Source organism: Salmo salar, chromosome ssa05 (assembly GCF_905237065.1).
Source record: "Salmo salar chromosome ssa05, Ssal_v3.1, whole genome shotgun sequence".
Taxonomy (NCBI): Eukaryota; Metazoa; Chordata; class Actinopteri; order Salmoniformes; family Salmonidae; genus Salmo; species Salmo salar.
Window position 1 is genome coordinate 88,181,336 of NC_059446.1, and position 19,007 is coordinate 88,200,342.

Below are 19,007 nucleotides of genomic sequence, written 5' to 3' on the forward strand. Positions count from 1 at the left end.
TGCATTATAATGCTAAAAGAATCACATTAGTTGAATCAGATACTGTATGCATTATAATGCTAAAAGAATCACATTAGTTGAATCAGATACTGTATGCATTATAATGCTAAAAGAATCACATTAGTTGAATCAGATACTGTATACATTATAATGCTAAAAGAATCACATTAGTTGAATCAGATACTGTATACATTATAATGCTAAAATAATCACATTAGTTGAATCAGATACTGTATACATTATAATACTAACAGTTAGAATCACATTAGTTGAATCAGATACTGTATATATTATAATGCTAAAAGAATCACATTAGTTGAATCAGATACTGTATGCATTATAATGCTAAAATAATCACATTAGTTGAATCAGATACTGTATACATTATAATGCTAAAAGAATCACATTAGTTGAATCAGATACTGTATACATTATAATGCTAAAAGAATCACATTAGTTGAATCAGATACTGTATGCATTATAATGCTAACAGGTAGAATCACATTAGTTGAATCAGATACTGTATACATTATAATGCTAAAATAATCACATTAGTTGAATCAGATACTGTATGCATTATAATGCTAACAGGTAGTATCACATTAGTTGAATCAGATACTGTATACATTATAATGCTAAAAGAATCACATTAGTTGAATCAGATACTGTATACATTATAATGCTAACAGGTAGTATCACATTAGTTGAATCAGATACTGTATGCATTATAATGCTAAAAGAATCACATTAGTTGAATCAGATACTGTATGCATTATAATGCTAGCAGGTAGAACCACATTAGTTGAATCAGATACTGTATACATTATAATGCTAAAAGAATCACATTAGTTGAATCAGATACTGTATGCATTATAATGCTAAAAGAATCACATTAGTTGAATCAGATACTGTATGCGTTATAATGTTAGAACCTATACTGCCACATTATAATAGTCAGGAATATTACAATAGTTCATGACTGGCTGTTAAACCAATTCAGATTTCTATAACTAATCGGGTCATAATATCTGTTTAAATATGAATACAGCAATCAAATATGAATGACAATATATGGTTAAATATGACTGTAATGAATAAATACATTATACTATGTGTTTAAACTATGCTACATTTATGAGACTGTCCATCTCCTTGACAGAAACTTCACCATCCGGTTCATGCCTATCCCCATCATCGATGCGTCTCAGGCTCTCAAAGCCAGCCCAGAGAAGACTGAGGACGCCCTGCTCAAGGTGAGTCAGGCTCTCAAAGCCAGCCCAGAGTAGACTGAGGACGCCCCTGCTCAAGGTGAGTCAGGCTCTTAAAGCCAGCCCAGAGAAGACTGAGGACGCCCTGCTCAAGGTGAGTCAGGCTCTCAAAGCCAGCCCAGAGAAGACTGAGGACGCCCTGCTCAAGGTGAGTCAGGCTCTCAAAGCCAGCCCAGAGAAGACTGAGGACGCCCTGCTCAAGGTGAGTCAGGCTCTCAAAGCCAGCCCAGAGAAGACTGAGGACGCCCTGCTCAAGGTGAGTCAGGCTCTTAAAACCCAGAGAAGACTGAAGGTGAGTCAGGCTCGTAAACCCAGAGAAGACTGAAGGTGAGTCAGGCTCTTAAAACCCAGAGAAGACTGAAGGTGAGTCAGGCTCTTAAAACCCAGAGAAGACTGAAGGTGAGTCAGGCTCTTAAAACCCAGAGAAGACTGAAGGTGAGTCAGGCTCTTAAAACCTCTGAGGACCTGGTTGAACCATGGTTGAACTATCAATCAATATCGTTATTTTTCCATTTGGGATTTATTGTGTAGTCTGGGTACAAAAACAATTCTAACATATATATTCACCTAACACACAAATACAATGAGTTACAACCATTTTGCTTCTTGGATATCATTGCTATGACAAATGGCTGACAGAGTAATGCTCTCTGCTCTCGTCAGATTGAGAACTACCTGTTCCGGAACCATGAGACTCGTCAATACCTCCAGGAGCAGGCCTACCGCCTCCAACAGGGGATCGTTACCACCACCACTCAACAGGTGACACACGCACAACAGTATTTAAAAATACAGTACCATCTAAATACAGCTGCAGAGGTAAAACCGGGGTCAGCAGCACAGGGGTCAGCAGCACAGGGGTCAGCGACACGTGGGTCAGCGACACGGGGTCAGCAACACGGGGCGGGAACACGGGGCGGGAACACGGGGGTCAGCGACACGGGGATCAGCAACACGGGGGGTGGGAACACGGGGGTCAGCAACACGGGGGTCAGCAACACAGGGGTCAGCAACACGGGGTCAGCAACACGGGGTCAGCAACACAGGGGTCCTAGCTCGACTTGATTTAGTTGAGTTATTGAGCGTAGCATTGTGTTTAATCACCGCACTAACAGCCTGTAATCTCCCTCCTGTGAAACTGTGAAACCACTGGTTAACACTGAGGTCCCTCCTGTGAAACTGTCTCCCCTGACCACTGGTTAACACTGAGGTCCCTCCTGTGAAACTGTCTATCCTGACCACTGGTTAACACTGAGGTCCCTCCTGTGAAACTGTCTCCCCTGACCACTGGTTAACACTGAGGTCACTTGTGGGAGCAGGGGACAGGCTAACTGTTTTGATTGTGTGGCAGCAGCATGTTGTGGGGGTGCTTTGCTGCAGGAGGGACTGGTGCACTTCACAAAATAGATGGCATCATGAGGAAGGAAAATTATGTGGATATATTGAAGCAACATCTCTAGACATCAGTCAGGAAGTTAAAGCTTGGTCGCAAATGGGTCTTCCAAATGGACAATGACCCCAAGCAAACTTCCAAAGTTGTGGCAAAATGGCTTAAGGACAACAAAGTCAAGGTATTGGAGTGGCCATCACAAAGCCCTGACCTCACCCTATAGAACATTTGTGGGAAGAACTGAAAAAGCGTGTGCGAGCAAGGAGGCCTACAAACCTGACTCGGTTACTATGTGAGACACGATGCTTAGGCATTTAACGGTGAACATGAGACACGATTCTTAGTGATTCATTTCATGGTGAAGATGAGACACGATTCTTAGTGATTCATTTCATGGTGAAGATGAGACACGATTCTTAGTGATTCATTTCATGGTGAAGATGAGACACGATTCTTAGTGATTCATTTCATGGTGAAGATGAGACACGATTCTTAGTGATTCATTTCATGGTGAAGATGAGACACAGTGCTTAGTGATTCATTTCATGGTGAAGATGAGACACAGTGCTTAGTGATTCATTTCATGGTGAAGATGAGACACAGTGCTTAGTGATTCATTTCATGGTTAAGATGAGACACGATTCTTAGTGATTCATTTCATGGTGAAGATGTGTGACGGTTTGTATTTCCTGTAATTTGAGAGGAGCGTAAAAGATTGTATTGGCATCTGAAGATGATTCAAGTTTCTCCTCAAGATACTCTGAAGTCCTGTCTACTATTCCTCTCAGATTGTCTTCCATCTTGAGTTAAGGGTTTCACTGCTAGACAGAACTGCTTTGTTCCTGTCTCACACTCTTCTTCTTCTTGTTGTTGTTCTTCAGATGATTGACAGGATCTGTGTGAAAGTCCAGGACCATCTCAACTCCCTGAGGAACTCAGAGACAGACGGGATCTCAGACGACGTCAAGACGGCTGAAAACCTAATGAAGGATGCCAGGAACTCCAAAACGGTGACTGGTCATTTAGTTAAGATCTAACCCATAATCCAACATTGAACATTCTGCACACTAAGATAGAATCCCCTAACAGTTTAAATGTTACAACCCCATTTCTAACCCTTTCCTCCTCTCCTCCTCCTGTCCTCTCCTCCTCCTCCTCCTCCTCCTGTCCTCTCCTCTTCCTGTCCTCTCCTCTTCCTGTCCTCTCCTCTTCCTGTCCTCTCCTCTTCCTGTCCTCTCCTCTTCCTGTCCTCTCCTCCTCCTGTCCTCTCCTCCTCCTGTCCTCTCCTCCTCCTCCTCCTCCTCCTGTCCTCTCCTCTTCCTGTCCTCTCCTCTTCCTGTCCTCTCCTCCTCCTGTCCTCTCCTCCTCCTCCTCCTCCTCCTGTCCTCTCCTCTTCCTGTCCTCTCCTCTTCCTGTCCTCTCCTCTTCCTGTCCTCTCCTCCTCCTGTCCTCTCCTCCTCCTCCTGTCCTCTCCTCCTCCTCCTGTCCTCTCCTCTTCCTGTCCTCTCCTCTTCCTGTCCTCTCCTCCTCCTGTCCTCTCCTCCTCCTCCTGTCCTCTCCTCCTCCTCCTCCTCCTCCTCCTCCTGTCCTCTCCTCCTCCTGTCCTCTCCTCCTCCTCCTGTCCTCTCCTCCTCCTCCTCCTCCTCCTGTCCTCTCCTCTTCCTGTCCTCTCCTCCTCCTGTCCTCTCCTCCTCCTCCTCCTCCTCCTGTCCTCTCCTCCTCCTGTCCTCTCCTCTTCCTGTCCTCTCCTCCTCCTCCTCCTCTCCACCTCCTGTCCTCCTCTCCTCTGCCCTCCTCTCCTCCTCCTGTCCTCTCCTCCTCCTCCTCTCCCCTCCTGTCCTCCTCTCCTCCTCCTGTCCTCTCCTCCTGTCGTCTCCTCCTCTCCACCTCCTGTCCTGTCCTCTCCTGCTCCTGTCCTCTCCTCTTCCTGTCCTCTCCTCCTCCTCCTCCTGTCCTCTCCTCTTCCTGTTCTCTCCTCCTCTGCCCTCCTCTCCTCCTCCTCTCCTCCTCCTGTCCTCTCCTCCTCTCCACCTCCTGTCCTGTCCTCTCCTCCTGCTCTCTACTCTCCTCCCCCAGCTGCTTCCTAACCTGTACCACCTGGGAGCAGCGTCCAGAGAAGAGGTCAACGGTCAGTCAGTAGGACCCATCCAGGAGAAACTGGAGTCCATGGCTGGAGAGGTGGCCAGGGTCATGGATGAACAGCTACAGGTAGGGGCCATGGTTTTAAACAGGCACAAAAGTCAAGGAAGTAAATGTTTGAAGAGAACTGATGATGGTTGTTTTAAAAATGTTGATTAGGGGTCTCCCAAGTAGCGCAGCGGTCTAACACACTGCCTCGCAGAGCTAGAGGCGTCACTACAGACCCTGGTTCAGCGGTCTCAACACACTGCCTCGCAGTGCTAGAGGCGTCACTACAGACCCGGGTTCAGCGGTCTAACACACTGCCTCGCAGAGCTAGAGGCGTCACTACAGACCCTGGTTCAGCGGTCTAACACACTGCCTCGCAGTGCTAGAGGCGTCACTACAGACCCGGGTTCAGTGGTCTAACACACTGCCTCGCAGTGCTAGAGGCGTCACTACAGACCCGGGTTCAGCGGTCTAACACACCGCCTCGCAGAGCTAGAGGCGTCACTACAGACCCTGGTTCAGCGGTCTAACACACTGCCTCGCAGAGCTAGAGGCGTCACTACAGACCCGGGTTCCATCCTGGGCTGTATCACAACCGGCCGTGATCGGGAGTCCCATAGTGCGGCACATGCGGCTAGCTTCCGGGTTAAGAGGGCGGGTGTTAAGAAGCATGGTTTTGGCGGGTCATTAGAGGACGCATGACTCGACCTTCGCCTCCCGAGCCCGTTGGGGGAGTCAGCGATGAGACCAGATCGACATTGGGGCGAACAAGGGGGTAAAAAAAAAAACAATAAATGAGACTAGAATATGCTGCCACGATACTGCTCTGAACAGGTTCCATCTCCAGAAATGTGTATATTTCAAAAGAGCAGGGTTCTGACATCCTAAAAGACAGTTTGACAAGAGCGGATGTTATTGGTATGGGCAGCAGTATGTTCTTGGCAGGTAGGCAGACATCCTCGTCTCGTCTCTCTCTGCCCTCCAGACACCCCCCCCCGAAGCTGGACTGTAATAAATATGCTCAGAACTCCCAGGCCTTAATGCTGTGGTGGTGGTTGTTGTCAGCAGAGGAGCTGTTTCCCTCAGCCTGTAATCAGAGCAGAGAGAAGGACTTCTGTGAGGGAGCCTGATACACACACACACACACAGACACACACACACACACACAGACACACACACAAACACACAAACACACATACTGTACAGACACAGACACGCACACTGACCACTGAAGTGGTCGTAACCTGAGGGTTAATGACATGTTGTTAATCTGGGTATCCATCCGAGAGGAGATTGGGCCATACTTTAATTATAGTGTTAATTCAGTGGTTTACTTCCTACCACGAGGCAGAGGAGATAACTGTTATGTCCCAATTGGTACCCTATTCACTATATATAGTGCACTACTTTTGACCAGGGCCATATGGGCCCTGCAGGACACTATACAGGGAATAGGGTGCCATACGGGCCCTAGTCAAAAGTAGTGCACCAAATAGGGAATAGGGTGTCATGTGGAACACAACAAACTAGTTTCCAGTTATCAGTAGGTCAGATGAATGGATCTGTGTTGGTGCTAGATGTTAGATTTCTCCTCCAGACAGAGAAGCTGTAATGGAACTAGGGGTTTATCAGACTGTGTTTATTACACTGGGAGTTGTAGACTTTCCTCCTTTTAAAACCATAACGCTTTAAGTACTAGCAACCATATCCACTAGCTACCACATCTACTAGCAACCATATCCACTAGCTACCACATCTACTAGCAACCATATCCACTAGCAACCATATCCACTAGCTACCATATATACTAGCAACCATATCCACTAGCAACCATATCCACTAGCAACCATATCCACTAGCTACCATATTTACTAGCAACCATATACTAGCAACCATATCCACTAGCAACCATATCCACTAGCTACCATATCTACTAGCAACCATATCTACTAGCAACCATATCTACTAGCAACCATAATAACTAGCAACCACATCTACTAGCAACCACATCTACTAGCAACCATATCCACTAGCTACCATATCCACTAGCTACCATATCCACTAGCTACCATATCCACTAGCTACCATATCCACTAGCAACCATATCTACTAGCAACCATATCCACTAGCAACCATATCTACGAGCAACTATATCCACTACCAACCATATCCACTAGCAACCATATCTACTAGCAACCATATTTACTAGCAACCATATCTACTAGCAACCATATCCACGAGCAACCATATCCACTAGTTACCATATACTAGCAACCATATACACTAGCAACCATATCCACTAGTTACCATATCCACTAGCAACCATATTTTCTAGCAACCATATCCACTAGCAACCATATCTACTAGCAACCATATCCACTAGCAACCATATCCACCAGCAACCATATTCACTAGCAACCATATCCACTAGCAACCATACACTAGCAACCATATCCACTAGCTACCATATACACTAGCTACCATATCCACTAGCAACCATATCCACTAGCTACCATATCCACTAGCAACCATATCCACTAGCAACCATATCCACTAGCAACCATATCCACTAGCAACCATATCTACTAGCAACCATATCTACTAGCAACCACATCTACTAGCAACCACATCTACTAGCAACCACATCCACTAGCTACCACGTCCACTAGCAACCATGTCCACTAGCAACCATATCCACTAGCAACCATACCTACTAGCAACCATATACACTAGCAACCATATATACTAGCAACCATATATACTAGCAACCACATCTACTAGCAACCACATCCACTAGCAACCATATCCACTAGTTACCATATATACTAGCAACCATATCCACTAGCTACCATATCCACTAGCAACCATATCCACTAGCAACCATATCCACTAGCAACCATATCTACTAGCAACCACATCTACTAGCAACCACATCTACTAGCAACCACATCCACTAGCAACCACGTCCACTAGCAACCACATTCACTAGCAACCATATCCACTAGCAACCATATCTACTAGCAACCATATCCACTAGCAACCATATCCACTAGCAACCAATCTACTAGCAACCACACACTAGCAACCATATCTACTAGCAACCATATCCACTAGCAACCATATCCACTAGTTACCATATACTAGCAACCATATACACTAGCAACCATATACACTAGTTACCATATCCACTAGCAACCATATTTTCTAGCAACCATATTTTCTAGCAACCATATCGACAAGCAACCTATATCCACTAGCAACCATATCCACTAGCAACCATATCCACTAGCAACCATATCCACTAGCAACCATATCCACCAGCAACCATATCCACTAGCAACCATACAATAGCAACCATATCCACTAGCTACCATATACTAGCTACCATATCCACTAGCAACCATATCCACTAGCAACCATATCCACTAGCAACCAATCTACTAGCAACCACACACTAGCAACCATATCTACTAGCAACCATATCCACTAGCAACCATATCCACTAGTTACCATATACTAGCAACCATATCCACTAGCTACCATATACTAGCAACCATATCCACTAGCAACCATATCCACTAGCAACCATATCCACTAGCTACCATATCCACTAGCCACCATATCCACTAGCTACCATATCCACTAGTTACCATATCCACTAGTTACCATAGCCACTAGCAACCATACACTAGCAACCATACACTAGCAACCATATCTACTAGCAACCATATACACTAGCAACCATATCCACTAGCAACCATATCCACTAACAACCATATCCACTAGCTACCATATATACTAGCTACCATATCCACTAGCTACCATATCCACTAGTTACCACATATACTAGCTACCATATCCACTAGCTACCATATCCACTAGCTACCATATATACTAGTTACCATATATACTAGCTACCATATCCACTAGCTACCATATCCACTAGCTACCATATCCACCAGCAACCATATCCACTAGCAACCATATCCTGACCTTAAGGGTGATCTAAAGATGTTGTAATCATTCTAGTGGTTGAGCTGTATGACATCATTTCAGAGATTTAAAAATATATCAAAACAACACACTACAAAAGACAATGTGTTTTGAATACTCAGTTGTTCCTGTCATAACCAGCACCTTGTTGTGTTATTTCACTAGTGGTGATCTGTCATAACCAGCACCTTGTTGTGTAATTTCACTAGTGGTGATCTGTCATAACCAGCACCTTGTTGTGTTATTTCACTAGTGGTGATCTGTCATAACCAGCACCTTGTTGTGTAATTTCACTAGTGGTGATCTGTCATAACCAGCACCTTGTTGTGTTATTTCACTAGTGGTGATCTGTCATAACCAGCACCTTGTTGTGTTATTTCACTAGTGGTGATCTGTCATAACCAGCACCTTGTTATGTTATTTCACTAGTGGTGATCTGTCATAACCAGCACCTTGTTGTGTTATTTCACTAGTGGTGATCTGTCATAACCAGCACCTTGTTATGTTATTTCACTAGTGGTGATCTGTCATAACCAGCACCTTGTTGTGTTATTTCACTAGTGGTGATCTGTCATAACCAGCACCTTGTTGTGTTATTTCACTAGTGGTGATCTGTCATAACCAGCACCTTGTTGTGTTATTTCACTAGTGGTGATCTGTCATAACCAGCACCTTGTTATGTTATTTCACTAGTGGTGATCTGTCATAACCAGCACCTTGTTGTGTAATTTCACTAGTGGTGATCTGTCATAACCAGCACCTTGTTATGTTATTTCACTAGTGGTGATCTGTCATAACCAGCACCTTGTTGTGTTATTTCACTAGTGGTGATCTGTCATAACCAGAACCTTGTTGTGTTATTTCACTAGTGGTGATCTGTCATAACCAGCACCTTGTTATGTTATTTCACTAGTGGTGATCTGTCATAACCAGCACCTTGTTGTGTTATTTCACTAGTGGTGATCTGTCATAACCAGCACCTTGTTATGTTATTTCACTAGTGGTGGTGATGATGGCTCTGGTAATCTATTTGATCCCTGTCAGTCTGTGGTGGATGTAGAGATTAGGGAGCCTGATTGTGATGTATTTCCTCCATCAGAGTCTGTTGGAGTCCATGGTGGATGCTGCGGAGGGTCTCTGTCCCCATGTGATGAGGAAGACTAACCTTCGTCAGGACCTGATCAAAGCCAGCACTGCTAAGATGGTGGTCCCCCGTAGCTTCGTCAAGAACACCCTGCTGGAACAGTCTGGAGTCGACATCATCAACAAGATCAGGTGAGACTAGAGTTGATTGATGTGTATACAGTGAGGGAAAAAAGTATTTGATCCCCTGCTGATTTTGTACGTTTGCCCACTGACAAAGAAATGATCAGTCTATAATTTCCTCCTCTTTGTAGATCTTCTCCAAGTCATTAAGGTTTCGAGGCTGACATTTGGCAACTCGAACCTTCAGCTCCCCTCCACAGATTTTCTATGAGATTAAGGTCTGGAGACTGGCTAGGCCACTCCAGGACCTTAATGTGCTTCTTCTTGAGCCACTCCTTTGTTTACCTTGGCCGTGTGTTTTGGGTCATTGTCATGCTGGAATACCCATCCACGACCCATTTTCAATGCCCTGGCTGAGGGAAGGAGGTTCTCACCCAAGATTTGACGGTACATGGCCCCGTCCATCGTCCCTTCGATGCGGTGAAGTTATCCTGTCCTCTTAGCAGAAAAACACCCCCAAAGCATAATGTTTCCACCTCCATGTTTGACAGTGGGGATGGTGTTCTTGGGGTCATAGGCAGCATTCCTCCTCCTCCAAACACGGCGAGTTGAGTTGATGCCAAAGAGCTCCATTTTGGTCTCATCTGACCACCACACTTTCACCCAGTTGTCCTCTGAATCATTCAGATGTTCATTGGCAAACTTCAGACGGCATGTATATGTGCTTTCTTGAGCAGGGGGACCTTGCGGGCGTTACAGGATTTCAGTCCTTCACGGCATAGTGTTTTACCAATTGTTTTCTTGGTGACTATGGTCCCAGCTGCCTTGAAATCATTGACAAGATCCTCCCGTGTAGTTCTGGGCTGATTCCTCACCGCTCTCATGATCATTGCAACTCCACGAGGTGAGATCTTGCATGGAGCCCCAGGCCGAGGGAGATTGACAGTTCTTTTGTGTTTCTTCCATTTGCGAATAATCGCACAAACTGTTGTCACCTTCTCACTAAGCTGCTTGGCGATGGTCTTGTAGCCCATTCCAGCCTTGTGTAGGTCTACAATCTTGTCCCTGACATCCTTGGAGAGCTCTTTGGTCTTGGCCATGGTGGAGAGTTTGGAATCTGATTGATTGATTGCTTCTGTGGACAGGTTTCTTTTATACAGGTAACAGGGTGAGATTAGGAGCACTCCCTTTAAGAGTGTGCTCCTAATCTCAGCTCGTTACCTGTATAAAAGACATCTGGGAGCCAGAAATCTTTCTGATTGAGAGGGGGTCAAATACTTATTTCCCTCATTAAAATGCAAATCAATTTCTAACATTTTTAAGATGCATTTTTCTGGATTTTTTTGTTGTTATTCTGTCTCTCACTGTTCAAATAAGCCTACCATTAAAATTATAGACTGATCATTTCTTTGTCAGTGGGCAAACGTACAAAATCAGCAGGGGATCAAATACTTTTTTCCCTCACTGTATATGGCAAGACACTTTACTCCACACTAACGGTGTCCCAACTTTCTAACGTTGCTAAAATTCACCATTATTTTTGCTGTTGTCCTGAAATCACTAACCTCGATGTCCTTGTTGTCTTGGCTGAATGAACTAGGGCCTCTGGCTGACAAGCCTGAGTACATTGAGAAGCAGTATCCTGGTATTGTGTTATCTACAGAGATGATGTGTCTGTCTGTATCCTCTGTCACTGTCTGTGTTCTGCTCATAGCAGTGGCCCTGATTGTTAGAGCCCCACTTATTGGTCCTGTAGTTGGACAGTGTGCAGGTCTCTATCCTTCTAGTGTAGATTCACACTGTCATTTAGAACGCCACAGGGTTGTTCACAGCCTGCTGGTCTGATGGCCCACACAGCCTTGCCTCAGTGTTGACCCTGTGAAGTGGGAATGAATGAAGCATCTCTCCTTTTTCTTACTTCATCCCTCTGTTTCTCTCCTCTTCACCCCTCTGTGTCTCTCCTAGTGAGGTAAAGCTGAGCCTGGCTTCCTTCCTCTCAGACCGTATCGTAGATGAGATCCTAGAAGCCCTGTCTGGCTCTCAGCACACACTGGTGAGTCTTAATCATGCCTGGAGATACAGTGCAATCACTACTCATGGTAACCATGACAACACATCACCACTCATGGTAACCATGACAACACATCACTACTCATGGTAACCATGACAACACATCACGACTCATGATAACATGACAACACATCACTACTCATGATAACCATGACAACACATCACTACTCATGGTAACCATGACAACACATCACGACTCATGACAACACATCACTACTCTTGGTAACCATGACAACACATCACTACTCATGATAACACGACAACACATCACTACTCATGGTAACCATGACAACACATCGCTACTCATGGTAACCATGACAACACATCACTAGTCATGATAACATGAAAACACATCACTACTCATGGTAACCATGACAACACATCACTACTCATGACAACACATCACTACTCATGATAACATGACAACACATCACTACTCATAATAACCATGACAACACATCACTACTCATGATAACCATGACAACACATTACTACTCATGATAACCATGACAACACATTACTACTCGCGATAACCATGACAACACATCACTACTCATGATAACCATGACAACACATTAGCTTGAATATTCAGTGAAATTCTAACATAGTAACAGTAATAGTGACTATAGTAACAGTAATAGTGAACATAGTAACAGTGACCATAGTAACAGTAATAGTGACTATAGTAACAGTAATAGTGACCATAGTAACAGTAATAGTGACCAAAGTAACAGTAATAGTGAACATAGTGACAGTAATAGTGACCGTAGTAACAGTGACCAAAGTAACAGTAATAGTGACTATAGTAACAGTAATAGTGACTATAGTAACAGTAATAGTGACTATAGTAACAGTAATAGTGACTATAGTAACAGTAATAGTGACTATAGTAACAGTAATAGTGACTATAGTAACAGTAACAGTGACCAAAGTAACAGTAATAGTGACTATAGTAACAGTAATAGTGACTATAGTAACAGTAATAGTGACTATAGTAACAGTAATAGTGACTATAGTAACAGTAATAGTGACTATAGTAACAGTAATAGTGACTATAGTAACAGTAATAGTGACTATAGTAACAGTAACAGTGACCAAAGTAACAGTAATAGTGACTATAGTAACAGTAATAGTGACTATAGTAACAGTAATAGTGACTATAGTAACAGTAACAGTGACCAAAGTAACAGTAATAGTGACTATAGTAACAGTAATAGTGACTATAGTAACAGTAATAGTGACTATAGTAACAGTAACAGTGACCAAAGTAACAGTAATAGTGACTATAGTAACAGTAATAGTGACTGTAGTAACAGTAATAGTGACTATAGTAACAGTAATAGTGACTATAGTAACAGTAATAGTGACTATAGTAACAGTAATAGTGACTATAGTAACAGTAACAGTGACCAAAGTAACAGTAATAGTGACTATAGTAACAGTAATAGTAGTGTGATATTCATTATGTCTTGCTCCCCCCTAGGCTGACCACCTGGTGAGGAAGGAGCATCCTCTGGTCCAGCAGGAGTCTGTGGACCTGGACGTACCCGAGGAGAGGGCTCCTAAACGGGCCACCACGGAGCTGAATGAGGCAGAAAGGCTGGAGGACCTGGAGACATGCATGGTACACTACACTACACGACCATATGTTTTGTGTGAGGGCCAGGATCCTGTTCATTCTGTTTCCTGTCATGGGTTCCCCACTCATTTGGGGTTCCAGACATGTCTAATCTCAGACTGAGTGTTACAGGGAGATGAGCTAACCTTGGCTCATGTCTGGTTATCGTCCTGAAAGGCCAAAATCCTTAGTCTACCATTAAGGTTAACTGGTTCTATCTAACTGTAATGAATTAGCAGGTCCTCATGCTGTGCCTACTGGCCATGGTTAGATAGGGAGATTGATTCATTATGGTAGGATAGGGAGGTTGATTCATTATGGTAGGATAGGGAGGTTGATTCATTATGGTAAGATTGTAGGATAGGGAGGTTGATTCATTATGGTAAGATTGTAGGATAGGGAGCTGGATTCATTATGGTAGGATGGTAGGATAGGGAGGTTGATTCATTATGGTAGGATAGGGAGGTTGATTCATTATGGTAGGATAGGGAGGTTGATTCATTATGGTAAGATTGTAGGATAGGGAGCTGGATTCATTATGGTAGGATGGTAGGATAGGGAGGTTGATTCATTATGGTAGGATAGGGAGGTTGATTCATTATGGTAAGATTGTAGGATAGGGAGGTTGATTCATTATGGTAGGATAGGGAGGTTGATTCATTATGGTAGGATAGGGAGGTTGATTCATTATGGTAGGATGGTGGGATAGGGAGGTTGATTCATTATGGTAGGATAGGGAGGTGGATTAATTATGGTAGGATAGGGAGGTTGATTCATTATGGTAAGATGGTAGGATAGGGAGGTTGATTCATTATGGTAGGATGGTAAGATAGGGAAGTTGATTCATTATGGTAGGATAGGGAGGTTGATTCATTATGGTAAGATGGTAGGATAGGGAGGTTGATTCATTATGGTAGGATGGTAAGATAGGGAGGTTGATTCATTATGGTAGGATGGTAAGATAGGGAGGTTGATTCATTATGGTAGGATAGGGAGGTTGATTCATTATGGTAGGATGGTAGGATAGGGGGGTTATTTTCATGATGGTAGGATAGGGAGGTTGATTCATTATGGTAAGATGGTAAGACAGGGAGATTGATTCATTATGGTACGATGGTAAGACAGGGAGATTGATTCATTATGGTAGCATGGTAAGATAGGGAGGTTGATTCATTGTGGTAAGATAGGGAGGTTGATTCATTATGGTAGCATGGTAAGATAGGGAGGTTAATTCATTATGGTAGGATAGGGAGGTTGATTCATTATGCTAAAATGGTAAAATAGGGAGGTTCATTTATTATGGTAGGATAGGGAGGTTGATTCATTATGGTAGGATGGTAAGATCGGGAGGTTGATTCATTATGGTAAGATGGTAAAATAGGGAGGTTAATTCATTATGGTAGGATAGGGAGGTTGATTCATTATGGTAGGATGGTAGAATAGAGAGGTTGATTCATTATGGAAGGATGGTAAGATAGGGAGGTTAATTTATTATGGTAGGATAGGTAGGATAAAGCGGTTGATTCATTATGGTAGGATGGTTCTAAGGGATTCATCCTATTGTCTTATTGGCTACTGCTTGGTGTGTCTGCTGTTGTTTACACAGCCATTAAAGAGATGGGGTTGGATTACACAGCCATTAAATAGATGGGGCTGGATTACACAGCCATTAAAGAGATGGGGCTGGATTACACAGCCATTAAAGAGATGGGGCTGGATTACACAGCCATTAAAGAGATGGGGTTGGATTACGCAGCCATTAAAGAGATGGGGTTGGATTACACAGCCATTAAAGAGATGGGGCTGGATTACACAGCCATTAACTTCTCTAGGGCCAGTGGGACGAAATCGTCCCACCTACTCAACAGCCAGTTGAATCCCGTGGCGCGTTATTCAAATACCTTAGAAATTGATTATTTGGGACCAAACCAACATTTGTTATTGAAGTAGAAGTCCTGGGAGTGCATTCTGACGAAGAACAGCAAAGGTAATACAATTTTTCTTATAGTAAATCTGACTTTGGTGAGTGCTAAACTTGCTGGGTGTCTAAATAGCTAGCCCTGTGATGCCGGGCTATCTACTCAGAATATTGCAAAATGTGCTTTCACCGAAAAGCTATTTTAAAATCAGACATAGCGAGTGCATATAGGAGTTCTGTATCTATAATTCTTAAAATTATTGTTATGTTTTTTGTGAACGTTTATCGTGAGTAATTTAGTAAATTCACCGGAAGTGTTCGGTGGGAATGCTAGTCACATGCTAGTCACATGCTAATGTAAAAAGCTGTTTTTTGATATAAATATGAACTTGATTGAGCAAAACATGCATGTATTGTATAACATAATGTCCTAGGGTTGTCATCTGATGAAGATCATCAAAGGTTAGTGCTGCATTTAGCTGTGGTTTGGGTTTATGTGACATTATATGCTAGTTTGAAAAATGGGTGTCTGATTATTTCTGGCTGGGTACTCTGCTGACATAATCTAATGTTTTGCTTTCGTTGTAAAGCCTTTTTGAAATCGGACAGTGTGGTTAGATTAACGAGAGTCTTGGCTTTAAAATGGTGTAAAATAGTCATATGTTTGAGAAATTGAAGTAATAGCATTTCTAAGGTATTTGAATATCGCGCCACAGGATTACACTGGATTACATCAGTTCTGTTATACTCACAGACATTATTTTAACAGTTTTGTAAAATGTAGTGTTTTCTATCCAATATCAATTATATGCATATCCTAGCTTCTGGGCCTGAGTAACAGGCAGTTTACTTTGGGCACCTCATTCACCCAAACTTCCGAATACTGCCCCCTAGCCCGAAGACGTTAAAGAGATGGGGCTGGATTACACAGCCATTAAAGAGATGGGGCTGGATTACACAGCCATTAAAGAGATGGGGCTGGATTACACAGACATTAAAGAGATGGGGCTGGATTACACAGCCATTAAAGAGATGGGGCTGCATTACACAGCCATTCAAGAGATGGGGTTGGATTACACAGCCATTAAAGAGATGGGGCTGGATTACACAACCATTAAAGAGATGGGGCTGGATTACACAGCCATTAAAGAGATGGGGCTGGATTACGCAGCCATTAAAGAGATGGGGCTGGATTACGCAGCCATTAAAGAGATGGGGCTGGATTACGCAGCCATTAAAGAGATGGGGCTGGATTACACAGCCATTAAAGAGATGGGGCTGGATTACACAGCCATTAAAGAGATGGGGCTGGATTACACAGCCATTAAAGAGATGGGGTTGGATTCATCCATTCAAGGTTTGGACAGGAGAAGACCTATACCTCTCTTGTACCTATAGCCTCCATATGGTTAATTAACTTTCCTCCCTCCCTCCCTCCCTCCCTCCCTCCCTCCCATCCTCTCTCCCTTCCTCCCTCCCTTCCTCCCTCCCTCTCTCCCATCCTCTCTCCTTCCCTCCCATCCTCTCTCCTTCCCTCCCATCCTCTCTCCTTCCCTCCCTCCTATCATCTCTCCTCCATTCCTCCATCCCTCCTATCCTCTCTCCTCCCATCCTCCCTCCCTCCCATCATCTCTCCTCCATTCCTCCATCCCTCCTATCCTCTCTCCTCCCATCCTCCCTCCCTCCCTCTCTTCCCTCCCTCCTCCCTCCTCCCTCCCTCCCTCCCTCCCTCCCATCATCTCTCCTCCATTCCTCCATCCCTCCTATCCTCTCTCCTCCCATCCTCCCTCCCTCCCTCCCTCCCTCCCTCCCATCATCTCTCCTCCATTCCTCCATCCCTCCTATCCTCTCTCCTCCCATCCTCCCTCCCTCCCTCCCTCCCTCCTATCATCTCTCCTCCATTCCTCCATCCCTCCTATCCTCTCTCCTCCCATCCTCCCTCTCTCTCTCCCTCCCTCCCATCATCTCTCCTCCATTCCTCCATCCCTCTTATCCTCTCTCCTCCCATCCTCCCTCCCTCCCTAAGTAGTGTATTAATTAAGTCCTTTCATCAAGGCCGCCTGTGTTTCCTGTCTAAATTAATCTCATTAAGAGCAGCATTACTGCCCGTCTTTGTAGCGGCGTACATCAGTGATACACTCACAGAGAGGCCTGGGTCTTATTCACTAGGCATGAAACCAAAGACAACATCTTGAAACGGAAGGTTTTTATCTGAATTTGTCCAGTAAGAAACACTTGTTTTTACATTTTTGTTGCACAATGTTTTGAAACGTTTTGCTTTGGTAAACACTAATGAATACAACCCTGCTACCCTGCCACTCACATGGGAGGTGTTTTTCTCCCTGTAGTGGTAGATATGATCTGGTTGTTGTCCTAATAGGTTAAACCACAGCCATTTACACGGCTCTGGGTTAATGTCCCAAAGCATTTCAAATGGATTCCATCTCATTGTTTACCTGAATAAGCTTTAACCTTCCAGCCTTGAGTTCTCTCTCTCTCTCTCTCTCTCCCCATATCTCTCTCTCTAATGATCTACCTATAGAGTTCTCTCTCTCTCTCTAATGATCTACCTATAGAGTTCTCTCTCTCTCTCTAATGATCTACCTATAGAGTTCTCTCTCTCTCTCTAATGATCTACCTATAGAGTTCTCTCTCTCTCTAATGATCTACCTATAGAGTTCTCTCTCTCTAATGATCTACCTATAGAGTTCTCTCTCTCTAATGATCTACCTATAGAGTTCTCTCTCTCTCTAATGATCTACCTATAGAGTTCTCTCTCTCTAATGATCTACCTATAGAGTTCTCTCTCTCTAATGATCTACCTATAGAGTTCTCTCTCTCTAATGATCTACCTATAGAGTTCTCTCTCTCTCTAATGATCTACCTATAGAGTTCTCTCTCTCTCTAATGATCTACCTATAGAGTTCTCTCTCTCTAATGATCTACCTATAGAGTTCTCTCTCTCTCTCTCTAATGATCTACCTATAGAGTTCTCTCTCTCTAATGATCTACCTATAGAGTTCTCTCTCTCTCTCTAATGATCTACCTATAGAGTTCTCTCTCTCTAATGATCTACCTATAGAGTTCTCTCTCTCTAATGATCTACCTATAGAGTTCTCTCTCTCTCTCTAATGATCTACCTATAGAGTTCTCTCTCTCTCTAATGATCTACCTATAGAGTTCTCTCTCTCTCTAATGATCTACCTATAGAGTTCTCTCTCTCTCTAATGATCTACCTATAGAGTTCTCTCTCTCTCTAATGATCTACCTATAGAGTTCTCTCTCTCTAATGATCTACCTATAGAGTTCTCTCTCTCTAATGATCTACCTATAGAGTTCTCTCTCTCTAATGATCTACCTATAGAGTTTCTCTCTCTCTAATGATCTACCTATAGAGTCTCTCTCTCTCTCTAATGA

General features: G+C 43.6%; 1 protein-coding gene across 5 annotated transcripts in view; it reads left to right on the forward strand.

Annotated features, from left to right (window-relative positions):
- LOC106598556 (F-actin-uncapping protein LRRC16A) overlaps window positions 1-19,007 on the forward strand; it is a 294,757-nt gene that overhangs the window by 242,878 nt on the left and 32,872 nt on the right. For all 5 annotated transcript variants that reach the window (XM_045719317.1, XM_045719314.1, XM_045719318.1 and 2 more), the window contains 7 exons: window positions 1,160-1,253; window positions 1,932-2,030; window positions 3,540-3,668; window positions 4,735-4,866; window positions 9,878-10,053; window positions 11,950-12,037; window positions 13,538-13,678. In XM_045719317.1, coding sequence (XP_045575273.1) covers window positions 1,160-1,253; window positions 1,932-2,030; window positions 3,540-3,668; window positions 4,735-4,866; window positions 9,878-10,053; window positions 11,950-12,037; window positions 13,538-13,678 — 859 coding nt within the window. The remainder of the gene's footprint in view (window positions 1-1,159; window positions 1,254-1,931; window positions 2,031-3,539; window positions 3,669-4,734; window positions 4,867-9,877; window positions 10,054-11,949; window positions 12,038-13,537; window positions 13,679-19,007) is intronic.